The 25616-nt window shown below is 47.9% G+C and overlaps 1 protein-coding gene across 9 annotated transcripts in view; it reads left to right on the top strand.

The window, feature by feature from the left end:
* The window catches only part of MYBL2 (MYB proto-oncogene like 2), a 43340-nt gene that overhangs the window by 4981 nt on the left and 12743 nt on the right, over positions 1-25616 (top strand). For 6 of the 9 annotated variants that reach the window (XM_072801089.1, XM_072801082.1, XM_072801088.1 and 3 more), the window contains exons 2-9: positions 4126-4219; positions 8443-8514; positions 9338-9430; positions 9624-9844; positions 13321-13483; positions 19815-20102; positions 22619-23032; positions 25200-25339. In XM_072801089.1, the coding sequence (XP_072657190.1) occupies positions 4126-4219; positions 8443-8514; positions 9338-9430; positions 9624-9844; positions 13321-13483; positions 19815-20102; positions 22619-23032; positions 25200-25339 (1485 nt within the window). Of the gene's footprint in view, positions 1-95; positions 264-4125; positions 4220-8442; positions 8515-9337; positions 9431-9623; positions 9845-13320; positions 13484-19814; positions 20103-22618; positions 23033-25199; positions 25340-25616 lie in introns of those variants that run through there. The other 3 variants (XM_072801083.1, XM_072801086.1, XM_072801085.1) reach the window with 3 other exon arrangements.

Below are 25616 nucleotides of genomic sequence, written 5' to 3' on the forward strand. Positions count from 1 at the left end.
CCGCCCGCGCGCCAGGCCCGGGCGGCGCCGTCGCGCTTGGCGGGAGATAGAAAAGTGCTTCTGTGCGCGCCGGCGGCGGCCAAGTGCCTGCGAGCAGCGGCGGGATCTGTGGCTACGCTGACGCCCCCCGGCGCGGCCCCGGGGCCCGGAGCGGCCCGAACAGCTGCACCCTGACCCCGGCCCGGCTCCCGCTCCGGGCTCGGCCGGCGGGCGGGCGAGCGCGGCGCGGCCCGGGCCGGGGGGATGTCTCGGCGGACGCGCGGGTGAGCGGAGCCGGGCGGCCGAGGGCTTCCCCATCCCCCTCCACCCCGACCTCTGCCCCCCCCCGCACCCACGCCCCGCCGTCGCCGCGGCCCCCGGGCGGGCGGGCGGGCCTTCCGCGGGCCTTGCCGAGTCCGGGGTCGCCCGAGGCACGGTGCGCGCGCGGCGCCGGGGGGCTCTTGGGGGCCCCTCGCTTCGCTCCCCGGGCTTGCTTGGGCCTCGGAGCCGGGGCGGGCGGGTCTCCTGGGAGCCGGGCCAAGCCCTGCATGATGTCATTTTGTCTCCCGCCTAATTGCGGGGTGGGGGTGGGACGGCAGTGTCAGCTGCTCGGGCCTTTACCGAGGAGGGAGGCGACCCCTGGAGAGGGAAAGTGATTCTTCCTCCAGGTCGCAGCGAGGGAGAAGCCAAAGCCTGGAGGACTTTTAGGTCACACTTACTTGGGTTCCTTTTTGGCGGTGGGCATTTCTCCTCAAACATTCCGGGAAGTACAGAGCGCCCCAAACCTTCTCCGGCCTGGGGGGGGGGGGAGAGTCTTTTGTGTGCCCCACCCCCACCCCCACCGGGGTGCCGGGCCCCAGCTTGGTTTAGTTGCAGAGACCTGTCTTCCTGTTCTACATGAGGAGTTGGGGGCAGTTGAAGGTGAGGGGAAGAGAGACAGAGGCGAATCGAGACTGCCCTGGGGCCGAGGCAGGAACTGCAGTCTCCATTTTACTTACTCCTCGGGAGAGTAAGTGGCGGAGTGGAGCCTGGAACCTGGTCTGTGGGCCCCAGGCCTCTGTCTTACAGCCTGCCTTACCCCTGTGTGCCTGGGGCCTGACCCTGGGAGGCAGAGGACAAAGGGGGCCTGCCTACCCTGTTCCCTCCCGGGAGGGGTGCCGCCCAGGTAACCTAACAACCCCTTCCCACCGTGTCCCCCTTCCCAGGGGTGCCTGTAGACTTAAGCTCTCACTGCTGGCTTTCCCCACAGTTCCTCTCCGCAAGGAAGCCTCTGATCCCTGGGCAGTGGTCACAGGGTCTGTCTTCCTCAGGCCACCATCTCCCAGGGCAGCTCTCATTCCCGGGAGTTTTCTGGTCAGGCACTTAGTGGACCCTGTTCTGATTTTTGGTGCAGGAAATGTTATTCCAGGGAATGACAAGTCCCAGAGAACCCCCAGATCCTCTGCCACTTTCCTCCTGGGGCTCCGTGGCTCCATGTGAGACATGGTCTCTGTGCGCTGGCACCCCACAGCCCTCAGCGCCCCACAGCCCTCAGCTCACTTCTCGGCCACTAGCTGTAACACTCTCGTCTGCACCAGCGCCCCACTTCCCGCTCAGCTTCTGACTCACCCGGCCTGGAGCAGAGCCCAGAACATGGAAGGGCATAGAAAGGGTGTGTTGGACCTCAGTGTAGTTGCCACCACTGACTTGGCCTCTGCTTTCTCAGCTGGGATTACAGGGTGAGGGTTGGAGGTGCAGGTCTGGTGGGTGCCTGGCTTTGTGGACTTGGCAGGTGGCATAACCTCCGTTAGCCTCAGTGTCCACATCTGTTAAAGTGGAGAATGGGAATGCGTGTGAAGTAGATGGTTAGCTCCATGTGGATGATGGCAGTGTATTTTGTATACCGTGTATCTCACAGAATTCTCCCAGCTGAGTTGCTTGTCCCCATTACAGTATTGGAGCACCAGAGTGTTCACACAGACACTGTTTCATCCTTGAAGGAACATTACTGACCTTCTATTGGAGCTGGGTGCTGGAGAACCAAAGATGGTTTCTGTCACAAAGAAGTCTGGGGGCAGGTGATTTTTAAAGCCAGCTTCATGGGCGCCTGGTGGCTCAGTCGGTTAAAGCATCTGCCTTTGGCCCAGGTCATGATCCCAGGATCCTGAGATCAAGCCCTGTGTCCAGCTTCCTGCTCAGTGGAGAGCCTGCTTCTCCCTTTCCCTCTGTCCCCCTCCCCAGCTCATGCTCACTCTCTGGTCTATCTCAAAGAACTAAACCTAGCTTCATTCTCTTTATTATAGAGCTTGTACCTCCTACTTTGTGATGGTGGAGGACGGCATGAATGGGGTCAGGGATGACAGAAAAAGACTGAATTCTATCTCCTTCTGTGACCTATATATTGCTGAGTTTAGACACTGTCCATCCCTTCCTTTTCTACTTCTAAAATATTTATTTTATTTTTTTTAAATTTATTTATTCATGAGAGACAAAGAGAGGCAGAGACACAGGCAGAGGGAGAAGCAGTCTCCATGCAGGGAGCCCGGAGGCGGGACACAATCCCTGGACTCCAGGATTACACTCGGGGCTGAAGGCAGATGCTAAACCACTGAGCCACCCAGGGATCCCCAAGATTTACTTTAATTAGCATTTCTTTTTTTTTTTTTTAAAGATTTTATTTATTTATTCATGATAGTTACACAGAGAGAGAGACAGAGAGGCAGAGACACAGGCAGAGGGAGAAGCAGGCTCCATGCAGGGAGCCCGACGTGGGATTCGATCCCGGGTGGGATTGCGCCCCGGGCCAAAGGCAGGCTGCGCCACCCAGGGATCCCTAATTAGCATTTCTTATCAACCAATAGGCAGCAGCATTGTATGTTTATTCGGTAATTTGAATATTCAGTAATTTCCTGAGCCAACATTTTTTTTTTTTTTTTTTTTTTTTTTATGATAGTCACAGAGAGAGAGAGAGAGAGAGGCAGAGACACAGGCAGAGGGAGAAGCAGGCTCCATGCACCCACCGGGAGCCCGATGTGGGATTCGATCCTGGGTCTCCAGGATCGCGCCCTGGGCCAAAGGCAGGCGCCAAACCGCTGCGCCACCCAGGGATCCCTGAGCCAACATTTCTTAAGGCCTTTGGGGCAATCCCCCAAAGCCTTGCGGATGTGGAGGTGGAGCTGACCTCTGTCCCTGTTTAGGAGACAAGCACTTGCTGCATTAGGGCCTTTATTCCTAGAGACCGGAGGATTTCCAAGGTGTAGGAGTACAGGAGTGACCAGAGGAAGATGCTAAACTTTGGAGTAGGGGAAAGGAAGAGAGACACGAAAGGAAGTCCTTGTCCTTTTGGAACAAGGCTTGTGCTTTGCCTTGTGCTTGTTTGGAGATGGCTTTTCCCACTTACAGACACCTGACTTAGGAATGTATCTTACGGGTTACCTGAGGCATTCTCAGTACACGGAGTTGGGAGCTTCCTCCTGAGCACCTGACATTCCTGGAGAGGGAGTGTGTAATTTCCATTTTTGTAATCATTAAATAAACCTGATAAATAGGAAGATTTTGGAGGAACTTGAAAAATTGCCTGTTAGAAAGTAGCATCCAGAAGTCAAAGCTGCTTGTATTTTGATTTTTCTCTCCATAAACCATGCCTGTATGTAGGCAAAGATTGGAAAATGGACAGTTACCGAGGTTATATATTTAAAATGTTATTCCCAGAAAACTAATATTTCTTGGAATCCTGATGCTTGAGGATTGTATATATCATCAGATTTAATCCTTAAAATATCCATAAAACTTAAAAAGTTCTGCTCTTGAAAATATTAAATGGGTGTGTGGTTTTGAATATCATAATATTCTTGGTGAAATCTTAACTTTTTATCTTACAGCTTTGAAATTATTAGGGTGTTTGTGAAAATAAAAGGATTAATAAAATAAGTATAGCCCGTAACCCTAATTCATTAAAGAATTTAAAAAAGAGGAGGGTGGGCATATCAAAAGTAGAATTTAAAAAAGAGGAGGGTGGGCATATCAAAAGTAGAAAGTAAAGGCTGCCTCCCCCAAGCCTTTGCCTAGAGATCACTGGCCACTGCCCACATGCTGTCCAACCATCACGTAGCACTGTGTGAAGAAGACACATGGCCTTGACCCTTACTTAGCTTGCTCTCCCTGCAGTGAGGAGCTGGATGAGCTGCACTACCAGGACACAGATTCAGATGTGCCAGAGCAGAGGGACAGCAAGTGCAAGGTCAAATGGACCCACGAGGAGGTGAGTGACACTGAGAGACATCTTGGGGGAAGGGGGGTTGATGGCAGTTGAGGGGCTGGTCAGAGAACTGAGCCTGGGGTGTGTCTGATGCCCTGATGGGTGTGATGAAGAGGAAGAGCCAGCGAAAGAGGTGGATGGGTCCTCTGTTTTCCCCAGTGCCTCAGAGCATTTTCGGGATACTCCATATTGAGGACTCTTGGAAGTTGGTGTATTCTACATCATGGGCATTAATTGTGCTTCTTGTCCTTTAACTGCTAGGGTGCTTAGCCTAACTTGCCGCCTCCTCTTTATTATTATTATTATTATTATTATTATTATTATTATTATTATTTTATTATATTTATATATAGGGAGAGCATGTGTGTGGAAGAGGGAGAGGGAGAAAGAATCTCAAACAGGCCTCAGTCCCAATGCCGGGCTCCATCTCAGACTCTGAGATCATGACCTAAGCTGAAATCGAGAGTTGGTTGCTTAACCGACTGAGCTACCGAAGCGCCCCTTCCCTTCTGTTTATTATAATTTAAAAAAATTAATTGTGTCTTGAGACATCAAGCTCTGAATTTCCTTTATATTGTTTAATCAGCTTCATGGAAGTATAATTTATGTACAGTCAAATGTACCAATTTAAAGTGAACAGTTGGAAGCACCACCTTGATTATCCCAGAAAGTTCCTTGTGGTTAATCTTCCCTGGCTTTGGGCAGTTGCTGATGCCTCTTGATTTGATTTGTCTTGTCTGTTCTTGAATGTCCTGTAATTGAAATCCTGCCACTGTGCTCTTTTCTATCTGGCTTCTTTAGCTTAATGAAATAGTTGCTTGATTTAGCAATCTGTTCATTTTTACTGCTAAATAGCATTCAGCATGTATATGTATGTTGTACCCATGTATATGGGTATACAACAATATATTTCACTTGTTGGGCATTTGGGCTGCTTTCAGTTTTTTTTTTTTTTTTTTTTTAAGATTTTTAAATTTATTTATTCATTAGAGAGAAAGAGAGGCAGAGACACAGACGGGGAGAAGCAGGCTCCATGCAGGGAGCCGGACGTGGAACTCGATCCCAGGTCTCCAGGATCACGCCCTGGGCTGAAGGTGGCGCTAAACCACTGAGCCACCCTGGCTGCCCTGGTTTCAGTTTTTGACTATTGTAGATAGATCTGCTGGGAAGATTCTTGTATAAATCTTTTTTTTTTTTTTTTTGAGGATTATATTTTCATTTCTCTAGGGGAGATACTTAATGTATGGTCATGGGGTAGGTGTACGTTTAGTTTTATAGAAAGTACCAGACCTTTTTCTCAATTGTTTGTTTCATTCTAGAGTCCTGCTGGTCTTATCTTTATATTTGGCCTCTTTTTTTCCTGGATATGTTTAGTTTAGGTTTTTTTTTTTTTTTCTTTTGCTTAGCGTATGGGTTGTAAAACTTTAAAATCATGAGTACTAAGCCAGCTTTTCTGTTCATCTCACTGTGGACCAGGAACTGCATTCAGCTCTTGTGGACAAAAAAGAACAAATGAGCTAGGGTACCCACCCCAGAACCACTCTCTGCTTGGGGTGGGGAGAGATTGCCCAGGCCTAAGGACATGCTGTGGTGATTCCCAGTGCTGGCAGGATCAGTGTTCATGTGTGCTCACCGTTTTATCTCTCCTTCCTTGTGCTAAGGCTCACAGCACATAGGAGGCACTGGGTTATTGAAATACCTTTAGGTATTTTGGTTACTGTTATTGTTGCCTGAAGTGGTTAGGGAAAATTTCATGGATAAGGATTTGGAAATCAAGTCAGAGAAGAGTGCAGAACGGTGGGTTGTGTTAGAATAGGAAATGGGTGAGTAGAATAGAATAAGTTGTAGGTGGGGGCACCTGGGTGGCTTAGTAGGTTAAGCGCCTGCCTTTGGCTCAAGTCATGATCTCAGGGTCCTGGGATCAAGTTTTGCATCAGGCTCTGGCAGTGGGGAGTCTGCTTCTTCCTCTCCCTCTGCCCCTTCTCCCTGGTTGTGCTTGCATATTCTCTTTTTCTGTGTCAAATAAATTCTTTTTTAAAGATTTTTTTCATTTATTTGAGAGAGAGAGAGCACAAGCAGGGGGTTGATCCCAGGACTCTGAGACCATGACCTGAGCTGAACACAGATGCTTAATTGACTGAGCCACCCAGGTGCCCAATAAACAAAATCTTAAAAAAAAAAAAAAATAGGTTGTAGGTGGAGAAAAGCAAATAGAGGGGCCCTTGGTTTGGCTGAAGGGAAAGGTCCTTGAAGGGAAAAAGTAGTTGATGTGGACAAAAAGATTGACTGGGCCAAATCCTGGAAGGCCTAGAATGTCCAGCTCAGTGGTGTAGGCTTGTTCACCTGGCAAAATAGAACCATTGAAGGTTTTTAAAGCAGAGGAGTGACCTAAACATTGCTGGGCTTCAGAGGAACTAATCTGTGTCTAGAAGAGATTTAGGGGCAGCCTGGGGCTGAGAGTCTAGTGGTGCCCAGAGAGTGGGGGAGGTTGCTGTACCAGGCAGCTGTGGAGAGATTAGGGCAGGGATGGAGGTGAAAGGTGGAGAAGGCCCTTGGGGTCTGGGAGGAGATGGAGACAATTCTGCAAAGTATTCTTGCCAGTTGTCAGGATGACTGCCAGATAGGGACATGGGGACGTGGGAGGAGGCAGGTGTTGGGCTGGCCAGGCCGGGTGGCAGAGGAGGGCAGTGTGTCCGGAGCTGGCTCAGCTACAAGGTTTATGGAGGACTTGGTCCAGCCGGTGCTGGACTGCACTTGAGAGTTTGAATTTCTGTAATGGCTTTTTTTTTTCTCCTGTCCAAGAGAGTGTGTGTGTGTGTGTGTGTGTGCGTGTGTGTATGTGTGTATGTGTTAAAAAACAGAGAACATTAAATTTATCATCATAACCATTTTTAAGTGTACAGTTCAGTAGTGTTAAGTGTATTCTCATTGCGATAGATCTTTAGAACTACTTGATCTTTTTTTTTTTTTGTTTTGTTTTGTTTTTAGAACTACTTGATCTTGTAAAACTGAATCTCTGTACCCACCAAGGACAAATTCCTCATCACCCTTCCCCCTAGCCCTTGGCAACCATCTTTCTATGTTTTTATGATTTTGCCTACTTTAGATATTTTGTATGACTGAATCATAAAATATTTTTCCTTTTGTTTCTGGTATATCTCACCTGTGTCCTTGAGGTTCATCCCTGTCGTAACTTCTAACAGAATTTCTTTTTAAGGCTGAGTAACATTCCATTGTATGGATATACTATATTTTCTTTATATATATATCTATATAAAATGTAAAAAATCAGTTTGAGGAGTACTTTGCATGCAGTGAACTATAACGACTTACAGTACAATTCAGTGAGTATCGTCAGGTGTATTACCTTGAAAGTACCAGCACCATCACGTTCTAGAACATTTCAGTTAACTTCTTAACATTCCTTGCTCTCCTTTGGTGTCCATCCCCCCTCCCTCCTTCACCTCTGCCCTCAGACAACCACTGACTATCTTTTTGTCCTTAAAGCTTTGCTGACATTTTCTAGAATGTCATGTGCATGGAATCATCTTTTGTGCCTGGCTTCTTTCCCTCATCATGATACCGAGATTACATGTTGTTGCAGGAGTCAGTGGTTTATTTTCAGGAGACTATTTTAACACCTACTGTTCTGACCACAGATGCCGCGTCACCGCCATCTCTGGCCTGGGGGCCTCTTTGTGGCCTCCTTTCCTCCATTCTGCCCTCTTACAGAATCTGTTAAGGTTAAGGTCCTAATAAGCACGTTGGACTGTGACCACCCACTGCTCAAATGCATCAGTGGCTTTATATGATGCAGAGACCTGAGTCAGTCTTGTGTGTGGTCCAGCCCATGCTTTGCCGTCCCCAATCGTCTTGCATCCCTCACCCCCCTTGCTTCCTGCATTCTAGCTGCACTAGGCTTCCTTTGATCCTGTGTCTTGGTCTTCCTGAAGAAGCACTCACTGCATACCTCTCCACTGGCCCTCAGCCAGCCACAAAGTGGCTTTTCTGTGGGAGCCTCTGATTAGCTCCCTCTGGACCATGATTCCCATAAGATGGGGCAGGTCTGTTGTTGCCTGTTGCTGGGTCTGTAGTACCTGGCACATAGTAGGTACTCCCTTCATGACTGCATGTGTGAATGAGGCTGTCCTTTGGCTGTTCCTCCCTCACGATGGGCTGCTTTCTGCATATGTGTGGGCTGAGCTCTCTCTTTATGGCATTGGCAGGACGAGCAGCTGAGGACCCTGGTAAGGCAGTTTGGACAGCAAGACTGGAAATTCCTGGCCAGCCACTTTCCTGTGAGTGCAGCCCCTTGGTGGCCCCCTCCCCTGGAGATGAGGGTTGTGGGTGACAAGACAGTGTGCTGGGGACAGACTTTTCTGCCAAGGAGAAGAGGGTGTTCCTAACCAAGCTGCCCCGTGACCCAAATAAAGAACCTTCCTAGGCCATTTCTTCCTAAGCCAGAATTCGAGTGCCCTTGTCATAAGCATCTCCACACAGCAGCCTCAGTAGGCCTGGTGGTCTTTAGTGTGCCATCTGGAGCCTGTGACAGTGGCACATTTGCATTAGTCTCAGCAGTGAGGTTGAAACCAAGAGGAAGTGATACTTACAGCAGGCTTCCTGCCGAGGTCCCCCCCCAGGGCAGCTGAAGCCTCCTGGGGATGCAGGTCCCCCATGTCCCCACCCCTAGGACTGCAGGTGTCTGGTAGGGAGGGGATGTGGCAGGAGCTGCTGTCTGGCTTATTCCCTGAGTCACTCGGCACCTCGGGTCACATCAGCAGACCCTTCCTACCCCATCCCTCACCTTCCCTGTTTCCATGAGATCTGAAACTTTCAGGGAAATAATGCTTTCCCGAGGCAAGGAAGGATTCCTGACATACACCACAAGCTTTTATAGGAATTTATGGTTCCTGATGGTTGTCTCTTTGTGAGGGGAGGAGGAGGAAGGGAAACTTCCTACAGGGAAAGCATGTGCGTTCCAACCTGTGGGAGTATAGTGTGTGGTGGGTGAAGGAAACAAAAAACCTGTGTGAGATAGGCCTGGCCCCTTGAACCCAGTGCTCAGCCAGGGTCCAAGGCTGCTCTCCTAGGAATCCTCACAGGTTCCTGTCCTCTTCCTAGAACCGCACTGACCAGCAGTGCCAGTACCGGTGGCTGAGGGTCTTGAATCCAGACCTCGTCAAAGGGCCATGGACCAAAGAGGAGGACCAAAAGGTAACTATCGGCACGCGGTGGGCCTTCACCCACCCCAGTGAATCAAGGGATGGTGAGGCTGTCTGGGGGTTGGCAAGGGTGTCAGCCAGCCCTCTCAGGGCTGTGGTGAGATGAGGCTTATGTGGAGGGAAGGTGCTGTGATGGGGATGAGGGAGGGGTGGGTTCCCCTGGCTTTACAGAGGCCTTTTCCAAGGTCATCGAGCTGGTCAAAAAGTACGGCACAAAGCAGTGGACGCTGATCGCCAAGCACCTGAAGGGCCGGCTGGGGAAGCAGTGCCGTGAGCGCTGGCACAACCATCTCAACCCCGAGGTAAAGAAGTCCTGCTGGACTGAGGAGGAGGACCGCATCATCTGTGAGGCCCACAAGGTGCTTGGCAACCGCTGGGCTGAGATCGCCAAGATGCTGCCAGGGAGGTGAGCTGCCATCTAGGGGTCAGGACAGGCGTGGATGTTCCTAGAAAGTGAGGGCATCCACTGGGCTATTGTGGGGGATAGTCCAAGAGCCAGTCCGATTTCTTTGCAGTTGTCACTTTTCCCAGAGATGAATGAATCCTTCAGATTCTTGCCTAGGGGTGCCCGTGCCTGATTATATAGGTAGTTTGGGATCAGGACAGGGAGTACCCTTTGTGTACAGATTTTCATTTGGTCCCCGTTGGAGCTCTGTGGACCATCCCTACCCTCTGCCAGGGTTGCCTGGTCCTTTTTCTCTAGAGAATAAACTTGTCTTCTCCTACATGCAAGATCAGGGCCAGGATCTAGATATTCAAACCCACTGCTTTTTCCCCCCTACTCCTTGCTGTGCCTGGTCCCTCAAAGAGCCTCTTGGGGTTCTGGGGAAGTATTTGGAAGACTTGGCTCCATTCTTGCCAGAATCTTCCTCTAGAGTCAATTCCCCTCTCCTAAATTGCTTATTGTTCCTCTTAAGTGCTGTCCATCCTCTGGAAACTTACAAAAATCTCTTATTTGTTTCTTATCTGTGGCTGTTTGCTACTGTTCACTTTGTCCTTGTGTGTTTCCCCCTTACTCAGTTTTTTTGTTTTTTGTTTTTTGTTTTTTTTTTTTAAAGATTTTATTCATTTATTCGTGAGAGACAGAGAGAGTGTGTGTGTCAGGGACACAGGCAGAGGGAGAAGCAGGCTCCATGCAGGGAGCCCGATGTGGGACTGGATCCTGGGACTCCAGGATCACACCCTGGGCTGAAGGCAGGCACCAAACCTCTGAGCCACCCAGGGATCCCCTCAGTTTTATTTTTATTAAAAGATTTTATTTATTTATTTATTTATTTAGTCATGAGAGACAGAGAGAGGCAGAGACACAGGCAGAGGGAGAAGCAGGCTCCATGCAGGGAACCCGATGTGGGACTAGATCCCGGGACTCCAGGATCACACCCTGGGCCAAAGGCAGACACCCAAGTGCTGAGCCACCCAGGCACCCCAGTTTTATTTTTAATCCTTGGTCATGACACTGTCGTCCTGGAGGGAGAGGAGACAAAATGCCAGATGGTGTATCTCCTCTGAAGTCTGAAATGGTCTAGATTCAAAACTCAAACCTGAGTGTGTCATCCTTTTGGTGCTTCTCCTAGCACTTGGGTTAGAGGCCTGGGTCTCTTTCCCTCTGTGACCTGCTTGCACTGGCTGATGCCACCAGCCTGGCCTTGATGTACTGTGACTCTTGCTTACCCATGGGGCTTTAGCTGCTCTGCTTTCCTCTGTTGGCCTGAGATGCACTCTGCTTGTGCCCATTGTGGAGCCAACACACTCCTTCAGCCCTTGGTGGGGTGTATCTCTCTTCCGACTGTGGCTGATCCCCTAGCAACAACCTCATTCTGCCCATACCCCTGCCTGGTCTGCACTCTGTCCTGCAGCGGGAGTGTTCGGGGATACAGACCCTCTCCTCTGACTGCTTGGTCAGTCCGGCTGTTGTTCATCATGTCTGTTCACGATTTAGAGGAAAAGCACTCTGCTTGGACTCCCAGAGAAGGAAGTGCCTACTGTGTGCTTGCATTTCTGTATATATGATGTGCTGTATACTGTTATACTCCCGTGTGCTGCTGTGGTACTATACTACCCTGTTCTCTAGTACTCTGCCTTGTGCCTTCCTAGTACTCTGCTACTCGGTGCTTCTGTACTGTGGCTGCCGGGTAGTCCTGCGGCTCTACTGCGGAGGCTTCTGCTATAGTGCTGTCCTACTCTATAGCTGTGTCCTCCTGCTGCCGTGCAGTCCTACAGCTCTACTGCTGAGGCTTCTGTAGTGCTTTCCTACTGTATAGCTGTGTACTCCTGCTGCCGTGCAGTCCTACAGCTCTATTGCTGAGTGTTTCTATAGTACCATGCTACTCCTATACTACTGCTGCTGTGCAGTCCTATAGCTGTACTGCTGTGGGCTTCTTTTTTTTTTTTTTCCTTTTTTATTTTTTATTTATTTATGATAGTCACACACACACACACACACACACACAGAGAGAGAGAGAGAGAGAGAGAGAGAGAGAGAGGCAGAGACACAGGCAGAGGGAGAAGTAGGCTCCATGCACCGGGAGCCCGACGTGCGATTTGATCCCGGGTCTCCAGGATCGCGCCCTGGGCCAAAGGCAGGCGCCAAACCGTGGCGCCACCCAGGGATCCCTTTTTTTTTTTTTAAGATTTTTATTTATTTATTCATGAAAGACACAGAGAGAGGCAGAGACATAGGTAGAGGTAGAAGCAGGCTCCATGCAGGGAGCCCAGTGTGGGACTTGATCCCAGGACCCAGGATCACACCCTGAGCCAAAGGTGGATGCTCAATCGCTGAGCCACCCAGGGGTCCCACTGCTTTGGGCTTCTGTACTACTATACTACTCTATACTGCTGTACTACTCTGCTGTCCTGTACTTTTGTTGTGCTGTATTAGTCTATACTTTTATACTAATCTGTTGTCATGTGTGCTTTATTACTATACTGTATGCTTCTGTAATACTGTGCTCCCCTGTTCTTCCACAGTACTCTGCTCTCATGAGCTGCTTACTGCTACACTGCTGTATGCTTCTCTAGTACTATGCTACTCTGTTACTTCTAAACTACAGCATGCTGCTATATACTTTACATTTCTATTCTCCTGTAGTGTTTTATGTTTCCATACCATTGTACACCTTTTACTGCTCTGCTATTCTGTCTTTTTGGACCAGTCTGCTTTTCTGTTCCTTTACTTCTCTACACTTCCATACTGCTCTGTTACTCTGTGCTTCTACTACTGTATATGTGTCTCTTCAGTTAATCTTAAATAAGTGGTGGAGTATGAAGTAGTCTCCTGTTTCTCCAGATAAAGTAACTGAGGCTCACAGTGACCCATTTCACACGGCCTGTCCATTTAGCTCTGCCCTTTGGCCATTGTGCACTCTGAGAGGAGGAGCAGGGCTTGCATTCAAGATCACTGTGAGCCTCAAAGTGGAGCTCAGCAGCGAGGGGTTTGCTTCTAGTTTCTACAGGTGCAAAGTGAGTGGAAAAAGGACTCAGCACTTCAAACACATTTTGGTTATATGATTTTACCGTAGGCTGAATAATATCTTTGCTTATTTGCTGAGGTTAGTGGAAATATGTATAAATTGTTGAGGGCTGGAAACACGTGGGACTTTATCTTAGAGCTAAGAGACTGTAGAATCTAGGTGGCTCAGTCAGCTGAGTGTCTGACTCTTAATCTCAGGTCAAGTTTTGATCTCTGAGTTGTGAGTTCAGGCCTTGCATTGGGCTCTATGCTGGGTATGAAGTCTACTTAAAAGAAAAAGAGAGAAAGAGACCGTAGAGTCATCACGTTGAACCCTTGTTTACAAAAGTGGGAACTGGGCTCAGGAAGGTTAGTGAGACATACATGTGGCACCTGGGCTGCAGAGTTGAAAGGCCTCCTCTGGGTCCCCACAGGACAGACAATGCTGTGAAGAATCACTGGAACTCCACCATCAAAAGGAAGGTGGACACGGGTGGCTTCCTGAGTGAGTCCAAAGACTGCAAGCCCCCTGTGTACTTGCTGCTGGAGCTTGAAGACAAGGAAGGCTGCCAGAGCGCCCGCCCCGTGGAAGAGCAGGTGAGATGGCCACCTGAGGCCACTCAGCCCAGGGCTTGGCTCTAGATTTGCGAGGTTGCATATTTATCCTGGACCATCTCATTTAACACCTGTTCTTTCCTTCTCATCTTCACCACAGCTGTTCATGACTTCTGCCATGGGGTCTCCTGTGGGCTACATCTCTCACTAGGCCCTTCCTTGTCCCGTAATTCTGCACAGACCTGACACTTGTCTGCCCGCAGGTGAAGGACGACAGAGCAAGCTGACATATAAAATTGGAGGATTGGATTGAAGAGGTCCTAAGCCTCCTCTGTTTTCATCAACAGCTTCCTTCCAACCTATTGCCCTTTCCAGGCTTTTCATACTAAAAGCATGTTTGCAATTAAAAAAAAATCATTTATGTATTTATTAAGGTATAATTCACACACCGTAAAATCCATTATATTTAGTATACAGTTTTTTGTTTTGTTTTGTTTTTTTTAAAGATTTTATTTATTCAAGAGCGATGCAGAGAGAGAGAGAGAGAGAGGCAGAGCCATAGGCTGAGGGAGAAGCAGGCTCCCTGCAAGGAGCCAGATGTGGAACTCGATCCCAGATCCTAGGATCACGCCCTGGGTCAAAGGCAGACGCTCAACTGCTGAGCTACCCAGGCATCCCTAGTGGACAGTTCTGAGTCAGGCTGAAAACATACTGTCCTGTACCAACCACCCAACCACACTGATATAGAGACATTTCTGTCAAGAGCAACCTTCCCCCCCCCGCCCCCGCCCCATATTCCCTTGTCTTCCTTTTTGTCAGCACTCTTCCCTCCTCCCAGGCACCCCTCCTCTGTTTTCTGTGTATAATTCCATATGGTTTATGAAATTATATGGTATTACATTTGCAATTGTAAAAATGGAACCAATACACAGATGTTAACATCTCCCATCCCGCACCTTGGAGCAAATCTTTTATTGATATTTTTAAACCATTTCTCTAACGATTTATTCTTTAAAAATAATGATTTGGGTACCTGGCTGGCTCACATGCTCAGTCATGAGCATGTGACTCTTGATCTCAGTGTTAATCAGTTCAAGCCCCACATTGGGTGTAAGGATTACAAAAATAAATAAATGTGAACAACAAAAAAAAAAGATTTGCGGGCACCTGGGTGGCTCATCAGTTGGTTAAAAGTATCTGCTTTCAGCTCAGGTCATGATCCCAGGGTCCTGGGTTTGAGCCCCAAATTGGACTCCCTGCTCATGCTCTCACTCACTCTTGCTTGCTCTCTCTCAAGACGAATACATTTTTAAAAAATCTTTAAAGAGATTTGAAGGAAAAAAAATATTTGAAGGAAACGTGTCAGGGAATGAAGATTTGACAATGCTGAGTCATGGTATAGGTAACACATTTCCCTTGTGCTCTGTTCCAGTCTGTTCTGTGGTTGTAAATTAGTGAATAGTCTCTTTTAATGCTCCCCCTTCCCTTTTCTTGCTAGCTAGGTAGAAGTTGTATGTTGCTCCAGTTCTGTGATGCTCCACTAGAGCTTTACATAATGTTTTTGTTTCTGTTTCTTGATTTTTCAGCCTGAGTGTCTCTTGATTCCCTGGTACGAATGCCCCTGTGGAGTAACAAACAGTAGGGAAAGATCTAGAAAATAAAATTGACTTCTTCCCCAGTGGGGACTCCCCACACATCCCTTAACCAGAAGAGTATTTCTCACACTTTTTTTTTTTTTTGAAAGATTTTATTTATTTATTCATGAGAGACAGACAGTCAGAGAGAGGCAGAGACACAGGCAGAGGGAGAAGCAGGCTCCCCACAGGGATTCTGATGTGGGACTTGATCTCTGTCTCCAGGATCATGCCCTTGGCCTAAGGTGGTGCTAAACCGCTGAGCCACCTGGGCTGTCCCTTTCTCATACTTTCTTGTGTATCTAAGTAACATGTTATCAAGCCTCTTATTTCTGGTTGAAGAAAAAGCATACTATCCACAAAGAAATGGGCACTAGCAGACATGAAATCACCTTTTAGGAGAGGGGAAGTGGATAGACCTTCCTCAGTTCTCTGGAAATCCTTCTTGGCTGAAAGGCAGTTTATTGATTTAGCTTTTGCCTCTGGCACTTTGCATCTGGAGCGCTGACCTGAATGAGCCCAGACCCCGGCCATGAGCTCACCCCGGCTGTAAGCTCCAGAGGTCAGTTAGCATGTTATTATCAGCCTCATTTCATCTCTAGCATCATTTTCATGGTTCTTTTATGCTGTTTAATTATGGCTATATCTAATATTTAAAATTAGAAACAAAACTTTATGGGCACCTGGGTGGCTCAGTCGGTTAAACATCTGCCTTCAGCTCTCAAGTCATGATCCCAGGGTCCTGGGTCAAGCCTTGTGTCAAGCTCTCTGCTCATGGGGAGCCTCCTTCTCCCTGCTCATGCCCTTTCTCACTATATCTTTCTCTCTCAAATAAATAGATAACATTAAAAAAAAACCAACCTAATGACCATGCTTATTGCTAAAATCACTCTCATGTGCTCACTTGTTTTAGAAATTCTTGGAGATGGGTTGAGACACATTCTTGAAAAACTTTTCATACATCTTGCTAGACTGCCTGCCAGAAAAGGTTTGCCTATGATTGTGTGTATGGACTACTTCCTGTTTCCCCACTCACTGGTCAGTGCTTTTTAATTATAATTATTGTCCCTCTACTTCAGAAGCAATACATGATCATTGTAAAGAGTTACAAAGTTACTTTACAGTACTGAATATTGCAGAAGATGGAGCCTGCTAATCTCAGCTGCCAGAGAGAACCAATATATTTAATGTGTTTGCCAACATTTATTACTAAGGGCAGTAAGTTTAAAATGAGATTATGGTATAACTTACTGCCTTACAGCTTCTTCTTAAATCTTTTCCATGTCATTTTGCTCATACAGATCTTTACACCATTCTTGAATCTGTCACATCTTGTCATAACCTGCTCATGGACATCTGTTACCATTTCTGTTAAGAAGCTACAGTGAACATCATTGTTCAGATTCTTTGTGCATGAACTTATTGATGTGGGTTAATTTTATGGATGTAGCGTGAGTGTGTCAAGTGGTTCGGACATGTGAAATTTTCACAGGCATGACTAAATTGCCACTCAACTGGTAGTACCATTGTGTCCTGTCAACAACACATGGCATTACCTCTTTTCGTACACTGTTGTCACCACTCGCTGAGATTATATAAAGAAAATCTTTTCCAGGGTTCCTAGGTGGCTCAGTTGGTGAAGCGTCCGACTCTTGATTTCTGTTCAGGTCATGATCTCAGGGTCATAAGATTGAGCCCTGCATGGGGATCTCTCCCTCCCTCCCTCCCTACCTCCCTCCCTCCCTCCCTCCCTTCCTTTATTTAAAGATTTTATTTATTTATTCATGAGAGACACACACAGAGAGAGAGGCAGAGACACAGGCAGAGGGAGAAGTAGGCTCCATGCAGGGAGCCTGACGTGGGACTCGATCCCGGGTCTCCAGGATCACACCCTGGGCTGCAGGCGGCGCTAAACCGCTGCACCACCCGGACTGCTCTCTTTCCTTTAAAAAAAAAAAAAAGCTACCAATTTTATGGGTAACAATGGAGTATCACTTGGATTTGATTTCTTTTACTATTGGTAAGGTTGACTTTTTTCTTTATTGATTGGCCTTTGCCCCCTTTTTTTTCTTTACTGTCATTCACAAACTTTTTTACTTATATATTTAGGATCTTACACCTCTGTCGTATAGTAACTTCTTTTTCTCAGCTTGGGAAACTTGGAGTTTCTTCATCACTTGACTTTATAAAACTGTAGTTTATAGATAGTAAAATTCACCCTTTCAGTAGATAGTTCTGTGTGTTTTGATAAATGTAACGAACACCACAGTCAAGGTGGAGGGCGTTTCCATCACCACCTAAAATTCCCAAGCCCCCAGCCCTCTGGCAACCACTTCTGTTTTCTGTATCTATGTGGTTTTATGTTACTACGAATATTATATAAATGGAATCATACAGTCTTGTACTCTTTTCTGATTGCTTCCTTTCACTTAGGTATTAGTGCATTAAAATTCATCCATGTGCCTGTGTCTGTCAGTGATTTGTTCCTTTTTACTGCTGAGTGATAGTCTGTTGTATGGGAGTACCACTCTTCATTGTTTACCAGCTGAAGGACGTTGTTTCTAGTTCTGTTTCCAAATAAAGCTGTTATGAGCATCTGTGTACAGGGTTTTGTGTGAACATAAGTTTTCATTTCTCTTGGGTAAACATCTAGGAATGGGATTGCTGGGTCGTATGGTAAGTATATTCTGAATTCTAAATGAAATCACCAAGCCATTTTTCAACACGGCTGTTTCTAAAGTAGGATTCCCACATTCGAACCTTTAAATAGCGTTTATGGCATTCTTCCCCTTTCTCTGATTGTCGCGGTTATAAGTTTTCAATCAAATCTGTTCTTTTTATGTCCTTTTCTTCCTTTGCTTGCATCACAAACCATTTCCATTCCGTTCACTTGACGACAATAGCATAATAGCCATGGTGTAGGTTGGGTGCTGTTCACATTGTTGCTGATCTTCAGAGCACCCCTGCCTGGTGAGCCTTTAGGGTCCTCATTTTGCCAGCAAGAAAGCTGACCTGCACACAGGTCATACAGATTCCTCAAGGTTGGCTAGCAAAAATGGCTAAGCTCTGGCTGAATCCAGAGCCTGTGTCTTCTCCCTGCCACCGTTGTTGCCCCCTCATTGGTGTGGGATTGCACTCCTTGCCCTCAAGAAGGCCCTGTGGATCACATGTGCCATTTTTTTCTTCCTCATTTTTTGGAAGATTTTATTTATTTGAGAGAGAGAGAGAGAGAGAGAGACAGAAAACACAAGCCAGGCAGGAGAGGGAAAAGCAGACTCCCTGCTGAACAGGGAGCCCTACCTGGGGCTCCATCCCAGGACCTCGGGGTCATGACCTTAGCCAAAGGCAGGCGCTTAGCTGACTGAGCCACCCAGGCGCCCCCACATGTGCTGTTTTCAAGGCTCCCCTGGGGTTTGTAAGGTTAATGTGTCAGGCTTAGTTCTAGGGTTCTGCCAGGAGAGCTGTTATCCCAAATGATTTTCATTTGTTTTCTTTCTGTCTGTCACAAAATTAGTATACATTCATTTTCCAAACATTTATTTTGAAATAATATTAAGCATATAGAAAAGTTACAAGGATAGTACAAAGAACTCCCGTAATACTCTTTACTAGGTCATTAGTTAGTTTTTTTTTTTTTAGGGTTTTTTATTTTTAAGTAATCTTTACACCCAACATGGGGTTTGAACTCACAACCCTGAGATCAAGAGTTGTACACTCCACTGACTGAGCCAGCCAGGTGCCTCTAGATTCATTAGTTTTTAACATTTGCCAGATTTGCTTTATCTTTCTTTTTTTTTTTAATTTTTATTTATTTATGATAGTCCCACAGAGAGAGAGAGAGAAGCAGAGACATAGGCAGAGGGAGAAGCAGGCTCCATGCACCGGGAGCCTGACGTGGGATTCGATCCCGGGTGTCCAGGATCACGCCCTGGGCCAAAGGCAGGCGCTAAACCGCCGCACCACCCAGGGATCCCTGCTTTATCTTTCTGTATATAGATGCTACTCTTTTATCTGAGCCATTTGAGAGTTGGTTACATGTGTTTACCTCTCCATCCCTTAATACGGAGTCTGTATTTCTTAAGGATAAGGGCCTTGGTTTACATACTCACAGCATGCTAATGTCCAATTCAGAGCTTTTAGCACTGATTTAGGACTTCTAACAGGTCTATAATCTATATTCCATTTTCCTGCCCATGATCCAGTCTAGGACTAGACTTCTCACTTAGTTATCATTTGTTTTGTCTACTTTTATCTGAATAGCCCGTTAGCCTTTCTTAACCTTTCACGATGCTGGTATCTTTGAAGTGTAAGATAATGCCAGTTATTTTATAGACTCTCTCTCTCTCTCTTTCTCTGTAAGTAGGCACCATGTCCAGTGTGGAGCCCAGTGCAGGGCCTTGAACTCACAATTCTGAAATCAAGACCTAAGCTGAGATCAAGAGTTGGATGCTTAACTGACTGAACCACCCAGGCACCTCATCTGTGTCTCAATTTAGATTCATTTGAGTTTCCTTATTAGATCAGGTTGTACCTTTTAACTATTTTATTTACAAACTTTTTTTATGTTAAGCAACCTCTATGCCCGATGTGGGCTTGAACTCACGACTCCGAGATCAGGAGTTGCACACTCTTCAGACTGAGCCAGCCAGGTGCCCCAGGTTGTGCATTTTTAGCTAGAATACTATACAATGTGTATCTTATAACCGGAACTCTGAACAGTGTGCCCTTGTGTCCAACAGGGAAGTCTTATGACCAATTGGCCCCCAGCGCTTCCTGCCATGAAAGAAGAGGAAAGCAGTGAGGAGGAGGCCACGGCAGCCACTACTTCTAAGGAGCAGGGAGCTGTCCCTGCAGACCTGGGTGGAGTGCGAACACCAGAGCCCTTGGAGGACTTCCCTAAACGTGAAGACCAGGAGGGTTCTTCGCCAGAAACCAGCCTGCCCTACAAGTGGGTGGTGGAGGCCGCAAACCTCCTCATCCCTGCCGTGGGGTCCAGCCTCTCAGAAGCCCTGGACTTAATCGAGTCGGTAATGTTGGTTATAGCACCTCAGAGTGGGCCCAGAGCACCCGCCAACTGGGAGTGCTTCTCTCGTGGAGTGCTTCTCTCGTGGGTGGGCATCCTTCTCTTCACTCCCTCCTGCTGTCATTTCCTGAGCTGGTGCTGAGTGCCCCACTGGGAGCCAGGGCCTGGGGACACAGATAGTTGCCACATTGTCCCTGCCTTCAGCAACTCCTGACTCCTGCTCTGCAGTTTAGGTGGGGTGGGAGGATTCCCTAGAGGTGGCACTGCACTGAGACCTTGAGGATGACGAGGGGAGGGCATTTGAAGCCCATAACACAGCATAGGAGAGCATGGTGCTTGTGGCACCAGATTTAGGGCTGGGGCTGGAGTGCCGAGTGGGGTTTGCTAATTCAGTAACACTGTCTCTGAGGCTGCAGTGGCTGTGGATTGTACGTCGTGGGAGAGAGCTCCTCGCTGGGGGCTGCATCTCTTGATGTGACATCCCAGCTCCTTGCTGTGTCAGCCAGGCCTGCCGTGTGGAACAGTTTTCAGGAGGTGATAGGTGAGAGGCCTGGCAACTAGGGACAGCAGAATCCCCCCAGAATTCAGGGGGAGACACCCCACAGTGACTTTCCTCCTTGGGCTTTCCCATCCTTGCTAAGAATAACAATACTGTTTATTGACCATCTACCTAATGCCAGGCTCTGGGCTTAATGTATAATCCATACAGCATCTTGTGAGGTATATCCTTTCTCTGTTTTGTAGATGAGACTGAGGCTCAGGGAGGCTAAGTAGTGTCTCCACAGTCACAGTGAGTAAGGTTGGTGGTCTTCACTGTCTTGACCAGCCTCTTGCCTCCAGAGGCTGGGATTGGTCCCCGCTGTAGGGTCTAGCTGTGGTATCCCCTCTACTCTGAGAAATTTCAGAGTGGCATGAGAAACGGGTCTGATTTATTTATCAATACATTAAATAAATATCTCTGACGCTGCCATGTACAGTTCCTGATTCAGGCCCTAAAGGGAGAGTTGGATGAGAGTAGGACCCACGCTGTGCCTGGCACTGTTGGCATTTCATGGTGTTACCAGCCTTCATCCTCAGATTTTTCTGCTGCTTCTTCAACTTGATAGGCACAGAGAGGGCGAGAGGGGAGCTCAGTTTTACTGAATTCCTACTGGCATACAGTACTGCCCAAGCTGGCCTCACCCTTATGAACGAACTGCCGAGGTTCTCGAGAGTCCCAAGGACCAGCAGCCATCATAAGCATCTGGGTCTACTCAGGGCCAGACCTCCTGGGACCAAAGCGGAAGCCTCTGTCTCCAGCAGCCCTGTGGCTGGGTGATAATTTATTGGCCAAAGGAGAGAAGACTTGTCATGACTCAGAATTGCTCCCAGAAACTTAGCAACCTTGGGCAGATTGCATCCTCTCTGGCCTGGAAAGGAAGAAAGTAATGCTTGTCTGACAAGGTTCTCGTGGGGTGAGAAACAGTTTAGGTGAAGTGGCCACAGAGGATCCATGACTGATAGGTGCATGGAGCACATTCTCTAGAACTGTGGCCTAAGCCATAGGACCTAAGCCTGGTCACACAACCTCGGGCCTAAGACTTCATTTCTAGGAGTCTCTGTCAAGGAAGTTCCCAAAAATGCAGTAGAATATTTGTATCCAAGATGCTCATGAAGATGTTATTTTTAATTTTAAAAAGTTAGGGGAAGGGTGCCTTGGGTGGCTCAGAGGTTGAGTGTCTGCCTTTGGTTCAGGTCATGATCCAGGGGTCCTGGGATCGAGTTCTGCATCAGGCTCCCCATGGGGACCCTGCTTCTCCCTCTGCCTATGTCTCTCTCTCTTTCTCTCTCTCATGAATAAATAAAGTCTTTAACAAAAAATTAAGGGAAAAAACAATGTCCAACAGAAGAGGGGAATAGTTAAGTAACTGATGCATTCATATGATCGAATATTTTGCAGTCGTAAAACTTGTTATAAAAGTTGGAAATTTTTCACATGATAACAGATTTATTAATGGTAAACCTCTAACTCATAGGTAATAGAATTAAGTACTATTATTGTAAATAGAAAAACAGGATATCGAAATGATTTTTTTTAAGGCTAAAAACATGCAGAATCCTATCATTTAGGGATATGTATAAGTGGTAAAATGAAAGAAATGTGTAAGGATGGTAAATACTGAGTTCAGAGAGAGGGTGTGAACAAGGGGAGGTAGGCATGGGGCTTCACCAATTAGGTTTTAATTCCTAGGCTCCTTGACGGGTGTAAGTTTTCTTTCTTTGTACTTTTTGTATATCATATGTGTTGCTTTTTAAAAATAACTGCCATATGCGCAGTATGACTTCAGGTATGTTTGCAGATAGAGATATACAGATGTAGAAGAATCCTCAAGAAAATGCAAGAAAACATTCATGGTGATGACTCCTGGGCTGTGGATTCCTCCCTAATGCTTGTGTATTGTCCTTTAATGAATGAGTCTTCTTGTGTCTGCTGGGAGAGCAGAGTGATTGCAGTTGTTCCTAACCCACATCTCTGGGCAGGACCCTGATGCTTGGTGTGACCTGAGTAAATTTGACCTGCCTGAGGAGCCGTCTGCAGAGGGCAGCATCAGCAACAGCCCTGTGCAGCCATCACCGTCACAGCAGCAGCAGACACTGCCGTCCCGTCAGCCTGCTTCCACAGTACCCAGTGTGACCGAGTACCGCCTGGACGGCCACACCATCTCAGACCTGAGCCGGAGCAGTCGGGGCGAGCTGATCCCCATTTCCCCCAGCACTGAAGTGGGGGGCTTGGGCATTGGCACACCGCCTTCAGTGCTCAAGCGGCAGAAAAAAAGGCGTGTTGCCCTGTCCCCTGTCACAGAGAACAGCGCCAGCCTGTCCTTCCTAGACTCCTGTAACAGCCTCACCCCCAAGAGCACACCTGTCAAGACCCTGCCCTTCTCACCCTCCCAGGTGTGTGGACCCCAACCCAACTCCTTGCTGGGTTTGGTATACAGATTCCCAGTGCCCAGTACAGGGCCTGGCACATAGGCACATATCATTCAGCAAGTCTTTGCTGAGCATCTGCTGTGTGTGAGGCACTGGGCGAGGTGCTAGGATGTAGAAGTGAGCAAAAACAGGGCTGGGTCTGTTCTCATGAAGCTTATGCTCTGGTGGGAAGACCAGTTAATAGGAAAAACTGCAAATAAATACGACACCTGGTATACAGGAGAAGGTTTACAGAGCCACGAGGGAGCATCTAGTCTGGGGGGAAGTTGTTATCCTGGAAGGCTTCCATGAGGTGGAGGGAATGCTTAGCTGGGGAATAGTAGGTGGTGACTGGGCAAAGAAGATTGGGGACTCAGTATTTGCTAAAAGAATCTCTTTATTGTGCACCTACTCATAGCGGATTTATGTCCCTGGGGTGCAGCAGTGAAGGTGACATAACCCTGCCCTTGATGAATGAATGGGGGCAGTGAATGCTGGGGGCAGGCTTGTAATTTTTTTAACAGAATGTGGTGTGGAAAGTGCTGTGGTCGTTGGGAACTTGCTGTGACCTGGGTGCTACTTCCTGGGGCTCTATTTGTAATGAAAGTACTTTTAGGGAGAGCTGAGGAGAGGCCCTGTCTTCCCTCCAGGTCAGGGAGGCATTCAGAGCTTCCAAGAGCGATGTTTGAGCTGGGTTTTGTCAGCTTAAACAAAGGCATGGAGATGAGGGAGCAGAGTACGTAGTGTGAAGTCCAGAGCCAGGGTGGTGAGGAGGTTGGGGGATGGGGTAGGGGCTTTGAAGGGCCTTAGGTGTAACAAAGGTATGTGCTGCCCAGGGGGCTGAGCTGGTGGTGGGGCTATGGGAGGGTAGACTGTCCGGCAGGGAGAGGGCAGATCTGGAGTTCCCCCATCCTCAGACCAGAAGAGGGTGAGTTGAGGCTTTGGGTTTTACTACATCTGCTCTCTTCCCTGATGATGTGGGACAGAGGAAGCCCTAGAGGAGGCATGTTTTATAAAGGAGGCTACTCCCATCTATCCAGGGATTGAGGTCAGGCCCGTGTCGGGTGATTAATAATATTTTTCTGTGAGAGGTTCAGTTTTTTCATAGTCTCTCATGGTTGTAGATGACTGGCTGTCTCCTCTTTGTGTCTTCACGTAGTCTCCCTTTGTGTGTCTGTGTCCTAATCTCTTCTCTTATAATCTCACCTGCTTCTCATAGAGTCTTCTAAGGGTACCAGCCATGTTGGTTGATGGCCCACCCTTATGACCTAGTTTTACCTTACTCCTCCCTTAGGAGGCTCTGTCTCCAAATACAGTCATGTTCTGAGGTCCTATGGATTAGGGTTTCGACATAGGGATTTGGGATTGGGAGGACACCACACCGTTCAGCCCATAGCAGGCCCCAAGTAAGGGCAGCTGACAAGAGGAGGATGGGGAGCCCCAAGCCACCAAACAAACAGCCCAGGGTGACAGTGAACCTGAGGGCTGCACATGGCCCTGGGCTCCCTGGGACACCTTTAAGGCAGAGAGTGGGAGGGTAGTGCCATTCACTTTGCTCAGATCTGGATTTGTGTCCCATCTCTAATGTCCATCCTGAGAACCTTTATCTCTGGAAGCCTCGGCTTTCTTATCTGTAAGATGGTGTGTCGTGATGGCACCTACCTCACAGAAGATGTGTTAAACTACATGGAATTATTGGTGTGAATGCCTAGTGAATTAGTGTGAATTATTGGTGTGAATCCCTAGTGTGAGGAGTTGCGCTACAGTGTTCACTTCACCACCACCATTGTCATTACCCCTGTCCACAGGTCATATGAGAGCTAGTCTTCTGAAAAGGAGCTGCCCCCAGGCTGCCAGCTCTCCCTGCCCTGACTGTAGGGTCAGCAGTGCTGTGAGCATGGGCTTGGGGGATAGCCCTCCCCCAGCCTCACAAAAGCCAGGGCTGGGAGGCAGTGATAGTCCCAGGGTTCTATGTGAACCTTGCTTGTGGATCCTGTTGATCTGTCCTAGTCTTCATTCTAGGAGTGCTCCCAGGTCAGGAGTGGGACTTCTGTCTGAGAACAGCTGTGTTGGGGTGGGGAGGGGCATCCAGGGTCTCACCTGACTCCTGCAGGTTGTCACTTTGTCTTGTTTCCATCCTCTTCCCTGGCAGTTTCTGAACTTCTGGAACAAACAGGACACACTGGAGCTGGAGAGCCCCTCACTGACGTCCACCCCGGTGTGCAGCCAGAAGGTGGTCGTCACTACACCCCTGCACCGTGATAAGACACCCCTGCATCAGAAACATGCTGCGTGAGTGGTGTGCCCGCCCATTCCCTGCTGGTCCTGGAGCTTGAGCCTTGCCCCCCTCCCCTAGCCAGGACTGGGATCCCCTTTGGAAAAACACCTGAGACCATTTCAAGACGGCAGCCTCCTTCATGCTACCATGCCTCTTTGTGCCAGGACAGTCTGGCACTTCATCCTTTCTGGTCCTCATTTTCAGTTTGTAATTTGAAGGTTTTCTAATCTCAGGACTAGAGTCCAAATAGCCATGAAAAGAATCTCCCCATCTTGTGCAAGTCTCAAGTGC

This window comes from Canis lupus, chromosome 26 (assembly GCF_048164855.1).
Source record: "Canis lupus baileyi chromosome 26, mCanLup2.hap1, whole genome shotgun sequence".
NCBI lineage: Eukaryota > Metazoa > Chordata > Mammalia > Carnivora > Canidae > Canis > Canis lupus.